The sequence below is a fragment of the Sardina pilchardus genome, chromosome 3 (genome assembly GCF_963854185.1).
Source record: "Sardina pilchardus chromosome 3, fSarPil1.1, whole genome shotgun sequence".
Classification (NCBI taxonomy): domain Eukaryota; kingdom Metazoa; phylum Chordata; class Actinopteri; order Clupeiformes; family Clupeidae; genus Sardina; species Sardina pilchardus.
In genome coordinates this window covers 15,892,830-15,909,929 of record NC_084996.1, presented here as the reverse complement: position 1 = coordinate 15,909,929, position 17,100 = coordinate 15,892,830, and the positions used below count along the sequence as shown (strand labels likewise).

At 44.5% G+C, this 17,100-nt stretch overlaps 1 protein-coding gene across 1 annotated transcript; it reads left to right on the top strand.

The window, feature by feature from the left end:
* The first annotated feature begins 1,762 nt into the window (after positions 1-1,762).
* Positions 1,763-16,394, top strand: tlcd4b (TLC domain containing 4b). Its single transcript, XM_062532110.1, has 7 exons — positions 1,763-2,079; positions 5,085-5,243; positions 6,419-6,508; positions 11,765-11,823; positions 11,925-12,019; positions 12,288-12,361; positions 12,635-16,394. Exons 2-7 carry the CDS (start codon positions 5,098-5,100, stop codon positions 12,975-12,977), a joined length of 807 nt encoding a protein of 268 aa, XP_062388094.1. The 5' UTR covers positions 1,763-2,079; positions 5,085-5,097; the 3' UTR covers positions 12,978-16,394.
* The last annotated feature ends 706 nt before the right edge of the window (positions 16,395-17,100 follow it).

The window sequence follows — 17,100 nt, the reverse complement described above, 5'->3', positions numbered from 1 at the left end:
TGCACATCTACGTGGAAAGCAGGCCACGAGAACAGAATCTAAATGGAAAAGACGGTAAATGGCATAAAATGGCATTGTGGATACAGCAAAGAGCTACTGAGACGTACTGTAGCACAGTTTACAGACGAGATTTCTCATGATAAGCTTTGCAGACTCAGCAACATCTCCCTGCTGCTGGGTCTCAGCTGAAGCTGCCATGAGAGCACTCTCCTGTCTGTGCCAGAGCCCCTGAAGAGGGAATATACTCTTAAAAGTGACTGCCATCAGTTTTACCTGGATGGATATATGATATATGATGTGGGAATATGTATGTCTCCTGGATGAGAGAAAGTTGAAGCCTGAAAGCCAGCATGATAAGAATTTCAGTCTGGCTACGGCAGGTTATGAAAGTTTGACTGTATTATTCACTAAATCAGAAAATTGTATAATACAATTAGCCTATCATGCATGAGTACATTTCATTAGCGCTGAATTTTAAGCAGTAACTCACATTATGGGCCCTAATTCAAATGATGGCCTACATAAGCCTACATAAGTAAAGTCCTTGCACATTAACTAACAGTGTGAGATAACTTGTAGCTGACCCACCAATGTTTTTGCCTAGGACCTCACTCATGGTAAATTTGCAAATAGACTAGTTTTTAAGCAAGTTTGTATTAGACTTTAATTAGGACCCTATAAGTGTGCTGACTTCTAATGTACTTCCCTATGCATGTTCATAGGGAAATGTTTTTTACAAGATGAGAAAACAAATGGATTTCTTTCCATTTCATAACCCAGTTTCTGTCCCAATCACTTTGACATTTTCAAAGAAATAGAATAATGAATGGAATATGAAAATAGAATATGAAAAGAATATTTGGCCATCTAACCATTCAGTGAGTCAGTTCATACATCTGTCCCTTTATCAAAAAATCCAATCCAGGATTCCAATCATATATATCTTGGAGACAATATCCTAGGATTCCAAGAATCCTATAGGATTTTGGTTCCCAAATCTGATACGATTTCTATGATTATTATTATTATTATGAAGGGTCTGTAGCTAGGCCTCTAAATAATAATAATAATAATAATAATAATAATAATAATAGGCTAATTAAAAAAAACATTGCCTTAGAGACTTAGGTCTATGTAACAGCCATAGCTAGCCGAGTTGCATGGTTTCAGGATCAAGTGAAGTGGACTTTCATCTTTATTTAAATGCTGTCTTTAAAAAGGCTTTTGAGAATCAATTGCATCATTGTTCTCTGAGCTGTTAGGCCCATGTCTACCGACGTTTAGAAACTTCAGGTTTCAGCATCTGGATCTTTGGATGCTAAAATGGATCATTCGAGTGTTTGACAAAGTAAGCTAGGCCCGAGGTTATTTCATTTCGTCGCCTAAACCTATATAGCCTATACTTATCCACCTTTTGCGGGTTTTCAGGTCTTTCTAGTTGCGCAACATAATGGAATGTTGACGAGCCTGGATAACCATCTCATCCACCTCATAAGAGGCCAGCATGATCTAATAATCTCCACAGACACCTTATCGAAGAGAGTGGTCCTATTATCTCTACAACAATATTTTGTGATTATTTTGAACGAAATTATCTAGTGTAGATTGATTGCTCTTTGTGGGCCTCTGCTCTGTCCCTAACCAGTCTCTTGCTTGACCATGCATAACGGACTGTTCCACTTCACACTTTGGCCTTTTTGTTGAAAGAAGGTGTGGCTTAAAGGAGGGGTGTGCGTCTGAGGCGTGGCGATTAGCCTGGTTGTTAGCGTCACTGGTTAGTGAAAGCTGTCAATACCCAAATAAAACAGGTTAGAAATCCCGCATACAGCATGATTTTCGAACTGATTTAAATCTGCTTACTCGGAGTAAGTCACCATCATTTTACTGGAAGTCAATTAACAACCTCCTTATGGGTTTTTCAACGTAACAGAGCCAAACATAGTGCAGTCCCTGTAAAGTCTGCTAGTGGGGTAGCTGCTTGTTAGCATACTTGCTAGCGAACTTCATAAAGTAACTGAAGAAGACGGCAGCAGAACAGAGGCAAGAGCTGCTCACAGTGACTTATGCGACTGCTTTTGGGTAAGCAACAATCATCTGCTTCTTCAATACAATGTTTTGCGGTATTCGAATGGAAGCAAGTAACCGCTAGCCTTTGTGATCACCATAACCACTATTATGAATCTTGTGACCGCAATACGACTTGTGTATGGGGCTACATACTGAGAAGCAGCGTTGGCACTTTGTGAGGTTAGTTTGGTCGCTGACGTCCTCACAATAGGCACGGAAACCTATCTTTTACGCAGTCTTTTGCGACTCGTATAGTAAACATTCATTGTTGTAACCCGGAGTCTTGGTGCAAATAGTCTTATGAAATGGATTTCATCAAACTGGTTGTCGAAAACCGTCTGCCGTATCACGCGCTCCCGAAAACAAGGGAGGCCAACCAGTCTGTGCGGTAGGCTACTAACGTTGCCATTGGTCTGGTCTCCCTGCCCTCGTATTGTTGTAAGACTTGCATCCTGACCTCCCTGTTGTGAGTACGTGTTTCACATTTATATAAGAGTCTTAATGTTACCATGTCATATTGTCCCCTGTTTTCAGATTGATTTGACTGATCTGAATACATCACGCGAGAAGCTGTAACGTTATTGTCATGATATAACGTTAACGTGTCTTTATCAAAATGATAACAGTCTGTGCTTTGGAAAGCAGGAATAATGTTATTTCTAATACCCGAAGGACTGTCATTATTGGAAATGAGTTACAGGCCATTTTAATTTAGAGAAACCGCCTGCCTTCAACTGTTATGTAAATTTTGGAAGGGGGTCTGACTTATGGCATGCCACGCATGAATCCTAGGTCATAGCTAGCTGACTGCACACGAAGAAGAACAGCCCGTCTTGAGGAAGCAAGCACTCTGAAACTTTCGAAATTGTCGTCTTCAGCAAATAAAAACCAGCACGAGTTAAACATTTTCCCACTGTGTAGGCTATGCTATACCTATAGTGTTATTTTAAGAGATTATGCCAGTGAAGTGGAATTATGTGGTTTAATAATACACAGCCTGCCTACAAGTAGGTCAATAGAACTGTCAAGATGCGTCCAATTCCTTAAATTCCTCCAGCGCGGAACCGCCTGTCTGAATTTGGGGGGATTGGACATGGATAGTGTCAGAATGGAGGCGTTGTATCAGTCTGTGGAGATAACAATTTGGCTACAAAGATGACTTTGAATGATCGGCTAATGTTACATAGCCTGATAGCCATATGATCTGGTGAAGGCGACAAGTTTGCTCATGAAAATGTTGCCTGCTGAGATTTTGTGCTTATGGTAATGGTCCTCGAATGCTAGTTTGGGAGCAGTATGTAGTCATGACAGGGGTGTTTAAGGGGTATAAATAGATGCACTGTATAGTTTGTTACTCTGGGACAAAGGTTACACTGAAATGATTAGAGGAAGAATGACGTTGCTTTGTCTCCATTGCCAGTCATCTAATCGGTGATCCCCTCTTTAATCAATTGTGCCATTGTTTCACACAGTTAGTCCTTAGCTAAATAAAGATTTTGAAATCCAGTGCAAGGAGAACAGTGTTGCTCCATAGGTATGCTAAGCCAGTATTGCGCAGCCGGAGTCGACGTAGACCCCTAGTCAGGACCCCAAGACAAGTCTGAAAGCGGACGCAAGTCTCCATGGCCAGTGTTTTGAAATGTGACCCAGGGCGCAGTATCACAGGGGGGAGACTCAGAATCCCTCCTGAACCTGAGTCATGTAGCAACAACATGGAAGGCAGCTTCTTGGTCAGCGTGGTATGGAAGCGGATTTTTGCTGACACAACAGAATGCAGCCACAGTTGGGTTAGATGTCTCAAACATCACCTCCTATATTCAGCAGTCATATTCACTCTGGTGGTAGGAATGCTGTTGTTGTTATTTTTGTGGTGGTGGTGGTGGTGGTGGTGTTGTTTCTTGCTGTTACTGTACAGGCATGGGGGGTGTAACACGGTTCAGGCCTGCGTGTCGTGGCCACACCAGGGGAGAACATGTGGTCGAGCACTTAAAGGCATTGACCCCTTTGTCATGAGGAGGCAAAAATACACACCAGACTGTTGCACACGCACTCTTTCCTCTCTTCGCACAGGCAACAGTACATCCCGAATACTTCCCATATATCTGTCTATAACTAATTCTCTCTCTCCCTCCCGTTCTCTCTCACACCCACTCACAAACTGTTGGCCTTGAGTCCCTCTCTCCTTTTCTCGAGTCCCTCTCTCCTTTTCTTCCATCCTTCTTCCGTTCCATTGCTGCTGTATTGCACCGCCTCTCACTCACCCACCAAATCTCTTGCTTCATCCAGACAATCCAACCCCCCCCCCCCCCCCCCCCCAACACACACACACACACACACACACACACACACACACACTCCATTACAGACCCATTGTTGTTGTTTTTTATTTCTTTTTTTTCAGTTCAAGTTTTTTGATTGAGGCAAGAAATACTGTGTAATCCTCTTTCCAACTATTTTCTGTGAATGCTTCTCTTCTTTTCCTGGCTTTTCTACACCCCAGTCCCTAAACCCAGAAAAACAACACTGGATTTTCTTTCTTTGCTCGCAGATTAATGGAAGTGGCTCACTTCTGCTGTATCATAATAATGCAATATTCCTTTTACCCGAGGTGTAGAACCACACAACTTTTTAAAGAGTCTCACACAGTAGCGCCCTTTTGGGAAGCGCTGGAGAAAGACTGGAGTGCTGACATATCCAGGCTCGCTCACCGCAGTGTAACAGTGACTAATACGGAATATCTGGTGGTGCTAAGATTCTGTGTTTCCTGTAGTATGCTGTCTGTAGTGTAGGTAATCTGTATACACACTAAATATTGCTCCATGGTCACTGTAATGAATTAGAGATCTTGACCGTGCCCTGTGTTTGTTTTGTTGAGGTGCATCACGCCACCACCACAATGATCACTCACGCCCCTCTCTCTCTCTCTCTCTCTCTTCATCCCTCTTTCTCTTGCCCTCCCTTGCTCTTTCATTCACTCGCTCTGACGGTCACTCATGCTCTCTCTTTCTGTCCCCTAGTGTCGGGTGAGAGATGGAGATGAGAGAGTTAACGGTGATGGCTGGGAGCTTTGTGGGCTTCCAGCTGCTGTACTCCGCGGTGAGTCCTCTCCTCTCATCAGTGCTCACCGAAGGCTATGGCCGACTCCCACCCACCAAACTCAACGAGTGGAACTCCAGGTAAAACGCTGCACTGGTCTAGCTCCTAACAACACACACACACACACACACACACACACACACACACACACACATACCAACACTGGGTATGCAATCCATCCATATGAAATCCACATTTAACTCCAACCCTCCTGATTAATCCAGGACTATTTGGGTCTTGCACTGCGTACTCTGTAGTCCCTCCAGAGATGGAGTTGGAGAATAATTTTGGTGAGCTTTGGCTCAAGGGTCATTGCTCTGGCGTTGCGAAACGACCCCCACTAGTACAGTCCATCCCATATCTGCCCTGTGACATCAGCGCCGCTCTTGACTCCGAGTAACCCGCTCCACCTCTGCCACACTCCTGCACAACTATTTGCACAGATAATCAGGGACTATCTTCAAAGTGGGTGAAAGTGGCCTTCACTGCTGAGTGATGGACTGTGACTGAAGTCTGTGTGTGCAAACCTGCCGTGCACCTGTTATGTAACAGTTATGTGAACCGCTACTGCTAAGTTGTAAATGGCTTCTGCAGATGTTGGCCGATTCAAAACTCTAATCTGATATACCTTGCACTTTGCCAGCTAGATTAAGTGTTGACTTTTGGCAGTTTGATCAGGTCGATGTCATCAACGCCTGGTTTGTTTATTCAAGTAAAGCTACTGTAACCATGTCTCTCCAGAAAATACAGCAATCTTTTGTAGGCAACATAAATAATATGAACATTACTGACGCCTGTACCCATACCCTGCCCATTCATAATGCGGTGGAAACTGTACAGTGAAGGTGGTGTTGCTGTGAGGCACTAGGCTGTCTGCCAAGTAAGAGATTTTGGCGTATGTGTGCGTGTGTGTCTGACAGACATAGATCATTTGAGGCCATACTTCTGCTTCTGAAGATAAAGGGTGCTGAAAGGTTAAACTTCCTTTGACACAGTCACTGGCACGACTCAAATTCATATGCAGCAAGACCTGCCCTCCCGAGTTAATCCTTCGCATTTAGTCAAGCAGAGTAGCAATGTGGAATTCTGTGATTTGATAGCAATGAACAGCACCAGTGCAAATGCATCAGTCCCTGTTGTTTACCAATGGCAGACAATTCACTACCCCCACCACACACACACACACACACAGGCAGGCACACACAGCAGGCACAGACACAAGAATTGATGGACCTCTTTCTCTCTTTGTGCTCAGGACGGTGTCCACAGTCCATGCCCTTATTGTGGGTCTGTTCTGCCTCTATATCCTACGCTACGATGATGCTGTTAACGCAGACCCCGTTTGGTAAGAACCCTGCATCCCACATCTCAAATCTCTTTTTTCCCCAAGAGAAGTCCTTCCCTGTGCAAGTCACCATGATATCTACACATCCTTATCGGCCTGAAATGTCTTGTCACATTTTGAGGATTTCCCTTTTCAATGTTTCTTGTCTGTCTTTTTTTCTCTCTCTTTTCTTTTGACTGCTGCCTTTCCAATCTGCATCTCTGATTCCTGCACAAAAGACTGGTAACTCACCCCCCTCCCTCATGTCTTCTTCCCTGTTCTTTCTCTCTCCCTCCCTCCCTCCCTCCCTCCATTCTCCATCATCCTTTCATTTCTCCAGAGCTCTTGACTAGCATGTGCTTAGTGAGAAGCCAGTCAATATATCTTTTTATCCCCTACTCTCCAGTCTCATTGGCCTGCTTTAGTGGTCAAGGCTGCTCTGTCTTCTTACTTTCTCTGTCTGTCTTAGTAGCTGCCCCCCCCCCCTCCCCTCTTTCTCTCTGTCTCTCTTTCTTTCTCTCTCTCCCTCGCCCTGTCTGTCGGTATATTAGACTCCCTCTCTCCCTATGTTTCTTTTCCTCCCTCACCCTCTGATCAGATAGGGCTTGGTCCTGCCAACAAGGCCGCTTTTCATTGGAAACAACAGTCACCCAGTCTCTAGGGAAACACACACACACACACACACACACACACACACACACACACACACACTCTATCTCTCACTTGCACACACATTCTCTCTCTATCTGTTTCCTCTCACACACACACACACACACACACACAAATGTGCACACACAGGCACATTCTCACTGGCGCACTCACACTCCCAGCTCCCCACATCTGATCAGTTCCTCAGAGCCATTGTCCCTCTGTCTCCCTGGGCCAGTGTTGCTGATGAAGCGAGAAGGGGAGTGAAAGAAGGAGAGATGGAGGCAGCGTCAGGGGGTGGAGGGATTGGGGGCACCGGTGCTGGTGGGGGGTGGGGGGTGTGGAGGGGGTCGACTCCCTTTCTCTTTTAAATTCTCCCCCCTCCTCCTCTTCCATGTCCACCAGGCTTGTCTAGCAGCAGCCTTTGTCTGCTGCCCTTACTTGCCTGTTCTCTTTTCTGTCGCGGAGTCTCTAGTCCCCCCTCTCGTTCTCTCCTCTCAGGCTGTTCTCAATGTCTGTCTATTGGTATTGTCTGTCTGTCTGCTTGTCCACCTGTCTCTCATTGCCATATGTGTTACTCATTCTCATTCCGCTACAGTTGGGAACAAACAGACTAGATATGTGCAACGTGAAATAATTGGGTAGACAAAGCTAATTATATCCAGTGCAAATAAAGTAATTTGTTTGTATTTATTTATGTAACTTTTTCGCATGCTGCAATTCATCGTAATGGACTGCTCGAAATGACCACACTGTTGCACAATCTGTCTCTCAATCGCTGTGCTGTGTTTTCTTTCACATGGTTTGTCCTGCCTCCTCCTCCTTCTCTTTCTCTTTCTGTTCCCTTCATTAGCAGAACCGTGACTCTTCTGTGTTTCCTCAACCCTCTAGGAGCAGCTACTGTAGCTTCTAGTTTTCCTTTCCCTGTGTGTGTGTTCACTAATTCGGTTAAGAGTCATTGCATGAGAAAACCAGGCAGAGGTGGGAAGAAGGGGGTCGGCCAAATCGGCTCATACTTTGTATATGTGATAAGTATGTGGAACTATGAACAGCCATATACTTAAAACCCTCCAGCTGTTTTTTGTTATGGAGTTCTGGGACCCCTCTCAGAGACCCTCAAAAATCCAACAATTCATGGCTGAAAATGACTGAAATTGCCATTTCTACCCTGATTATCCTGATAAAGATATGAACATAAGCTTTATATTTCCATAGAGCCTAGGTAGCATAGTTTTAAAGACCAAAAGGTGCACCAAGGGGTTATCTACACCAATGAAAGCAGAATGTCCCCCCCTCTAAATTTCGGTCATTTTTAAGAAGCATTATCTCGTATTCGCAGTGGCTTTGGTGGATGGTTTTACTGTTGCTGGAGAAAGGAACATCTACTGATTCAAAAACAATTGTCGTCTAATTGGGCCACACATAATGTGTGCCGTGCCAGGAGGGTCTTTAGCAGAATTTGTCGTGTTTTGGCCTATGATAAACCATATTCAGATCGCCATCACATGGCCATACCATGGCATTACATCACAAACAGATTTAATGCCAGATGTTTGCGATGTAATGGCATGGTATGGCCACTCGGTGACGGTCTAGTTTCAAATGTATGACAACCAAGAGCATCAATGCATGCAGAGGTCTGCACTCTTTGAGTGCTTTTCTAGTTAATTAAAGCTTTCTTTAACAATTTGTCATACAGTGACACAAAAATTGACCATAAATTACCCTATAGTGAGATATTATTACCTGGTTTATTATACTCCAAAATTCGAAAAAATACCGGAAAGACCCTCCTGGCACGGCGCACATTATGTGTGGCCCAATTAGACGACCATTGTTTTTGAATCAGATGATGTTCCTCTGTCCAGCAACAGTAAAACCATCCACCAAAGCCACTGCGAATGTGAGATAATGCCTCCTAAAAATGACCAATTTTAGAGGGATGAAAATTCTGCTTTCAGTGGTGCAGATAACCCCCTAGTGCACCTTTTGGTCTTTAAAACTATTCTACCTAAGCTCTATGGAAACTTAAAGCTCATGTTCATATCTTTATCAGGATAATCAGGGTAGAAATGGCAATTTCAGTCATTTTCATCCATGAATTGTTGGATTTTTGAGGGTCTCTGAGACAGGTCCCAGAACTCCATAACAAAAAACAGCTGGAGGGTTTTAAGTATATGGCTGTTCATAGTTCCACATACTTATCACATATACAAAGTATGAGCCGATTTGGCCGACCCCCTTCTTCCCACCTCCTGCTTGTTCTGCCTGGTTTTCTCGTGCAATGACTCTTAAATTGGGTTAAATGCAGAAAACGAATTTCCCTCACAGGACCAAAAAAGGATATATACTTATAGCATTCTACACTGAAACTAGGGCTGCACAAGTATCGCATCGCAAGCTAATTTAATTTAAAGCTCAGTTAATTTTGTCACATTTTAAAAATTATTATTAATGTCATCCTCCTTGACTGTGCCATTTTTGATTGGTGGGCGTGCATAGCAAGCAAGAAGCACAAACCCCTGACTGGTGAGCTTCACAGCCTATCAGGAGTGCTGTGCCTCCCACTGGAGACTTTTGGAGTATTTGAACTGAATCAATTCATCGACATTCAAAAATCATATCGTATCTCAATCACACAGATCACATTGGCAATATCAGTCAAAAAAATCACAATTACATAATTTCTCTAAGTCATACAGCCCTAACTGAAAAAAAATGTCACAATCTGACAGCAATGCCAGATCAATAATACCTTAGCCACATGATCACACATCGGTGCTTGTTATTTCAGTGGTCCTTTCCCCCCCTGTAATCTCACATGTTTCAACTGATTCACGTTTGTTCAACTGAAGTCACCAGATAAGTTTATCTTGAGTAGGCCATGAGGTTTTAACAAGATAAAAATGCACCCAGGCATCACTCTGAGATTTGTGAACGCCTGATGGAGTTATCTCAGTGGGTGTGTCCAACTTCAGTGTGCACATATGTTCTAGAAAGTATTTGGCAATAGTGATCTCTGGACCCGCAGCTAATGCGAAGTAAATTTGCGGTCATCGTTTCTATTTTCTATTATTCGGGTGGAATTCAGGGTGTTGACGACCTAATAATATCAGGATCTGAGATTTCCTCCCCCATTTGGAACTGAGCTGTACAAATGCCGATTATATCAGGGAAGCTATTTCTCTACACTAATAAAAGCCACGTCCGCAGTACTAATAATATGATCTGCATGGGTGCTAATTTGATTCAGTTCTGGCTTCCCAAAGGCTTCGAGTTTCAGCACTAACAGAAACCGTTCTACTGACTGGACTGGTAGAGAGTCAGTAGGTCCATCAGGTCAGCTGAGTTTCTGAGCAGACAAAGTTCATGTAGGGAAGCTTGCAAAATGTCAACACTGTATCATGTGAGGAATAGACATTCATTTAGCAGCTGTGTGTCTGTGAATTGTGTGTGTGTGTGTTTGTGTTTGTTTGTGTGTATATGAGGACAACGCGTTTGATCTCAAGCGGGCGTGTGTTTGTGTGCACAGTTGTGCATCACAATGACCCCAGCTGCAGAGCAGCTTGTGTTTTTGTTTGAAGGTGCACTGCACACACAGCGCCTATGAGTATGAGGGATGCTCACGGTGCAAGAGTGCATTGAGGTGTAGCGTTTCACTCGGTCCTGGCTCAGGCACACTTCCCCGTTGCAGCGCCACTGGACACCTGCGAGCGCGCCGCTATCCGTTACAGGATCACTTTACCACATTCACAAGCGTCACACGTGCACAAGGACGCTGTCCCATACACACCTGTACACACACACACACAGACACATCGACGACGCAAAACATGCCAAAAGGAGACAGTGGCAGGCTCGTGCTGCAAATGTTCAGGCGGTTTGTAATTGATACAGTGCACCTTCAGGTCTATAGGGGAGCAGTTAGATTTAATGCTTGATTTCCCTTAGCGCTCCTGTCCCATGTGTAGCATATAGTTCCATACATTAGAATCCCTTGTATGGTCTGTGAGACTTAAACAGCCATCCTTTCCCCCTTTACCTCCTCTTGTATAGCCTGTTAGCCTCCTCCTGCTCTGTTTTATCATGGCATGTTATAGCTAGAGAATCAAGCTCACGCTTTACTTGTTTTTTTACTCAGTTTGGGGCAAAATGCCAGTTTTAACCATTCCAGATAATCTAGTTCAGCAGTCAGCCTACAGCCTCTCCCATGTGATGGGAATGAAAACAGGATTAGCCTGTGCTGTGTCCTAACCACGGCACCTAATGGCAAACCAGGAGAGCGGCTACTTTGCGTGGTAGGAAGGAACAATACCCTTAAAACAAACACTCTCCACGCCCAGCCTGCACAAAGGTGTTGTCAATAAACGGTGTCATTTAAACAATGTCTGAGCAGCTGGTAGGTAGTAGGGCACATTGTAGGCATGGTTAAATGGCATGAAAAATGTCTGGAGACGGCATCCCTGCTGAGACAATACCTTGACTATATAGTAAATTTTGTTCATTCATAAGTATGAAACAGCCCGGTAGTTATATGGGGCTATGTTCCCATGCAGGCATGTAGTAGTGTCACAAGTTGTATTTCATGAACGTAATGGGTTTTGTTGGTTTGTTTTTGCCACCTTGTAGGGGAGACCCCAATCTGGTCAAACTTAATGTGGCCATAACGTGTGGCTACCTCCTCTATGGTGAGTCTGAACCCCTCTCAGTGGCCATATTTAATCATTTTAAAGTGTTAAAAGACAAGGGGCTGATGTTTTGTGTACTCCTGCGTTCTTTCCTCCTCCAGACCTTGTGCTGCTGGCCTGTAACTGGAGTACTATGGGAGACAGCTTTTTCGTCTGCCACCACTTGGCGGCACTCTATGCATACGGCTTTGTCCTGGTAAGTCCTGTTCATGTAGAGAGCTGTAATGTTGCGCAATGCTCTTTCATCTGGAGCAAATTCTTTTTCAGTGGATATGGTTATGCAATGACATTAATGAATTTTAGGTTTTGCAAGGTAGAGTAATGTTAGTTTTTTTACTATGTCGACTTATTAGTGAATTTATTATTGAAACAACTCAGTGTGTACTGTGTAGGAGGATGTGGTTTCTGTTTGTTCCTTTATCTATTTTACCAAATGCTTCTTTCTCTTCCTGGATCTTTTGCAGTCTCGTGGCGTGCTACCGTATTTTGCCAACTTCCGTCTCATTTCAGAGCTGTCCACCCCATTCGTTAATCAGAGGTATGCATCACACCAGTTGTATTAACCATTACCTGAGGTATTAGATTCATCTTAAGCAGTTTGCTGTCTAGATTGTACCGATAAATGCATACACGAGGGAAATAACATTACTCTATCTTAACACCTAGCTTTCTTATTTGTGTGTGTGTGTGTGTGTGTGTGTGTGTGTGTGTGTGTGTGTGTGTGTGTGTGTGTGTGTGTGTGTGTGTGTGTCTGTGTGTGTGTCTGTGTCTGTGTCGTCTGTGTCTGTGTCTGTGTCTGACCTCCATGCAGGTGGTTCTACGAGATCCTCCACTACCCGCGCTCCGACCGGCTGGTGGTGGCCAACGGCGTGGCCATGACGGTGGTGTTCTTCCTGGTGCGCATCGCCGTCATGCCCTCCTACTGGGAGAGCGTCTTCGCCACCTTCGGCACGCCGGCCTTCGAGCGGCTGGGCCTGGCCGCCCAGGTGGCCTGGATCACCTCCTGCATATGCCTGGACGTGCTCAACACCGTCTGGATGTACAAGATCACGCGCGGCTGCTACCGCGTGCTGACCGGAGCCCGCAAGAGCAGGGCCAAGGCCAGCAACGGGGACGGCAGCAAGCAGGTCCACATGAACAACCACACAGACTAAAAAAAAGGCCTGACTAAATCGGGGGTGGGTGAGTTGAGTGCTTTGGGCGGTGGCGGACCAGGTCGAACTGGTCCCAGAGGAGAGAGAGAGAGAGAGAGAGAGAGAGAGAGGTGAAGAGGACCTGCACAAAGTTCATTTCTTTGCATCAAAACAGTTCCAGTGATTATCAGAGATTATCACCGCTGCCACATGGAAGCACATCTCGGACTTCTTGTCGTTGAGTAGCGCTTGACTAGCATGAGGGTCAACACCAACACCAGCTGGTGTTGAGGGTAGGAATTACACACCAACAGATGATATTTCCTATGATCCGGTAGAGGTTGATTTTGATTCTTGTTAGAAAGTATGTTATTTTTAAAAAGCACAAATGTCTCCCCTTTGAAGCCTGAACTAAAGCCCAGTTCACCAGCCCAAGTGCCTGCACTGCACGCAAGACAGAATTCCCAGCCTTAATCATGGTGACCACCACCACACACCTTCCTTCAACACCCGTGGTTCCTGTATCTAACCGTCACAGCACCTTTCTGTCTCCTCTACCCTCGAAACCATACTGCAGTTTGAGGACATCCGTCCACATAGACAGTCTCTCTCTCTCTCTCACACACACACACACACAGACACACACACACACAGACACACACACACACACACACACACCACTGTGCCTCTAGATCTGGTAGTCTCCAAACGAGCCTATCAGTGCCTGCTGCTGGGTCAGCAGTCAGAGTCAAGCCAAGGAAGATCACCAGCTCTCCTGAAGCCTTCTAAGGTTCCATCGTTTCCACCCGTCTTTACCTACCTAAATCCTGAACACGCCAGGCAGGTGCGGCCCGACATGGATGTTCAGCCTCTCTGTGATGTGGCTGAAGGCTGGTATGGGTTCCACAGAGTTGGTCTTGATCTTCCAGAGTCCCCCCCCCTGTTTCCCTAAACACCCAATTCAAATCCTAGTTATTTTTATTCATACTCAGCAGACATAATGAAGCGATCAAAGCAGTGACTCGTCTTAACCCGTGTAACACACTCACCGCCATCTGTGCAGAAGGTTGAATCCATCCATTTCTGACGCCAGCACTGCGCTACCTCTGACTCCATCCCATCTTACAAAACCAACCAACCAACCAGAACACAAACCTCCATCACAGTGTTCCAAGCATTCTCCCAGACCAGAGTCCTGTGGTCCTGAGCTCCGATGCTTTGACTGACCTCAGAGCAGCCTCATCTGGACCTCCCTTCCTGCTCTGAGAAGCACAAGCAAGACCAGCTCGCCGCATTCTCAGGCTCCTCTGGCCCATGGTCTCTAGGTGCATGTACAGTTTCCCTCCGCTGCAGAGGCTCTGCTTCTCAGTGCTATTTCAGAGTATGTGTATGTGTGCTCCCTTTTTCAGGCGCTTTTGGGCTGTGCTCTTGTGGCTGCCTCTGTCTGTGTGTGTGAGTGTGTGTGTGTATGTGTGTGTGTGTGAGTGTGTATGTAGTTGTGTGTGTGTGTGTGTGTGTGTTTGGAGTCTGTGCCTTTTTCAGCCACATGGTGCTTTTCACTTCCAAACTGAGGGGGTGTCCCCCTTAGTCTGGTACAAAATGATGTCATGGATTCCAGGTTGAGCGTGCAACAGGGGGGACACAAGGACCCTGAGGGAAGGAGTGCCACTGGGTGCCAGCGACTGACTCATTGGACTTGAGCTGGAGTTTGAGCTGGCCTTTGCTAAACCTTCACAATCTAAATCCAGTCACAAACTACAGTATGTTTCAGAAAGCACTGATTTGTTTTTTTTGTTTTGTTTTTGTTTTTGTTTATCCATGCAGATGGGTGGGAGTGGAGCAGGGGGTTAGGGGGTGCCCGCTGTGGGAGGGGGCACCTCTGTAGTCCTCTCAGAGGTCCGAATGTGGCATTTGAGGTATGCTGCTGCTGCTCAAGGTTGACATGTCTCCATATGTATCTCTCTTGTCGTGCACTATTTGGTTCTCTACTCCAGCCAAGTATTATACTGCATTGATGCCCCTCACCTCTCATTTTTGAGCCAGTATTTTGTTTTCTGTTTCATAACACATCAGGTCTAGCTCCAGTGAGTGTTGTTGTAGTTATTGATGTAGGGCATACGTCTGGCTGTGGGTGGCTATTAAGATGACAAAGGTTTGGAAGATTTTATTCTTGTTTTCTTTTTGAAGAACAACTATATAGCTGCACCTCTTCTCCCAAGCATGGTAGTGATTAAAGCTGTGAACTGATATGAGATGACTATAATTTGTAAACATCTCAGTGATGGGATGAGAGATTTGTAATTTGTGACTTTCTATATAGACAAAGATTGTTTGTGGTGGTTGTGGGGAGCTGCATGATTTTGGAGCTTGCTGTTAAGTCCTGAGAATTTGGTCTTTGTCTGCGGTACATTCTCTAAACTGGATTTGCACAAATGAGATGGTTCATGGTATGAGCTCCAACATGGTGTTTTGGAGCTGGTTAGAGAGAATTTGTCATGTTGATAAGGTTGCATCTTCCCATTTATTCTGAGTGAATAGAGACCTTTTTACAGTTACATGGAGAAAGAAATACACTAATCTAATCTCAAACTTTTTACTGGGATAATCGGCACTGTAACGAAGCCCTCCATTTTATGTCACCTTGACTTTTATTGAAAAAAGAAAAAAAGGATTTGAGGTGAATTAAATGGTGGAGGATCAATATATCTGTGTTCTGTGATGCGAAGTGTTGAGCAATGAATGAAGACCATAACAAATCTAAGAGCACACATTGCTCAGACGATCAGATGAAATTCAGGTAGGCAAAGTGCTAATACATTTAGCATTATGACATTTTTGTGTAAAAAAAGTTGCTCCTTGGCTTTAACACAGGAGTGGTGTATCAACAATACAATTATTCGTAACTTTTCTGCAAGCAGAGAACTCCATTTTATGTCATGCAGTCTTAGATTGCACTGTGCTGTATCAGTGTTAAAAAATATAATGTAAGTCAAATGAACGGCCCACTTTTTTCATCCGACCTGTTAGGCCGTCCTATCATTCAGACATCAGTAGAGGCTATTGTAAAGGGCCAGAAGAGTAACTTGCCGTAGTGACTAGGCCTTAAAGAAGAGAATACCAGCAATAATAATTAATGATTAGAATGGTGAAGACAATGTTGATGATGTTGACAATAGAGATAAACCAAATGTTGGAAATCTGTAGCTGAAATGACCTAGAAGTGCGGAATTTTCATTTGTTTTAATGCAATGCGGATGTTCTTTTTTTTCTGGCCGTTTTTAATGTGAAATGTATACTCTACACCAGTTTGTTGGTGTCCACTCTCACCACTCTGTGAAATAGACTTCTGTCTATGACCACTACTAATGATGTAAAGGTAGCGATCAGAGTTTCGAGATCTACTTGAAAGTGTTGCTGTTCAATAAATTGGAGAACAGAGCAGTGTTCGATTGTAATTTGTCACGTGTAGCTCTTACAGTCGACCTGGGTGTTAAAGGTCCCTTGTTATGAATAGGCTATTTACATTTACAGTTCAGTATCTATTTGAACGCTTGTGAAAAATTGAGATTTCAATGATTTATCAATTAAACTCCTACATATCCTTCACAAAGAACCAGAACTTTCCTCCACATTCGAAAGGTCCAGGACATTCCTTTGATAATACAACACAGCAGAGAAAAAAAAAACTCCAGACCTTTCGGCCCTTGGCTCTGTGGAGGAAATGTTCACAACAGGTGTCTGTATTACATCACATACAACAACAGACCCAAACGTAATGCTGACCGTGGCTCTCATCAAAATATGGGTCTTGACCCTTCAGTGGTACCTGATGCCAACTCACCCCCAGGTCTTAATAATAAAAGGAAGAGTGAATCTGAGCCACTGTTTGGACTCAGAGTGAAACCAGCTCCCCTCCACAGTCTCTGGTCAACGCTGGGCTGGGTCGACGCCGCCTGGAGAGCTTTTACCAAACATGGTCACACAGTCTAGCAGAGACTCAATGAAATCTGCCCTTCTACACAGACTTCAGCAAACACCCTTATACTCTCCAGGGCCTATGATGTCCCTGAACAAGTGCGGTAAATCAGGGATGTCTACGTCATCTTGTACATGGCCATATATTAACTGTCCATACTTTACAGTC

Excerpts from the sequence above, each read along its gene's own strand:
- tlcd4b (XM_062532110.1), top strand. The coding sequence starts at position 5,098 with ATGGAGATGAGAGAGTTAACGGTGATGGCTGGGAGCTTTGTGGGCTTC. Across the intron at positions 6,509-11,764 it reads GTTAACGCAGACCCCGTTTG|GGGAGACCCCAATCTGGTCA; the intron begins GTAAGAACCCTG and ends GCCACCTTGTAG. Across the intron at positions 12,020-12,287 it reads ATGCATACGGCTTTGTCCTG|TCTCGTGGCGTGCTACCGTA; the intron begins GTAAGTCCTGTT and ends GATCTTTTGCAG.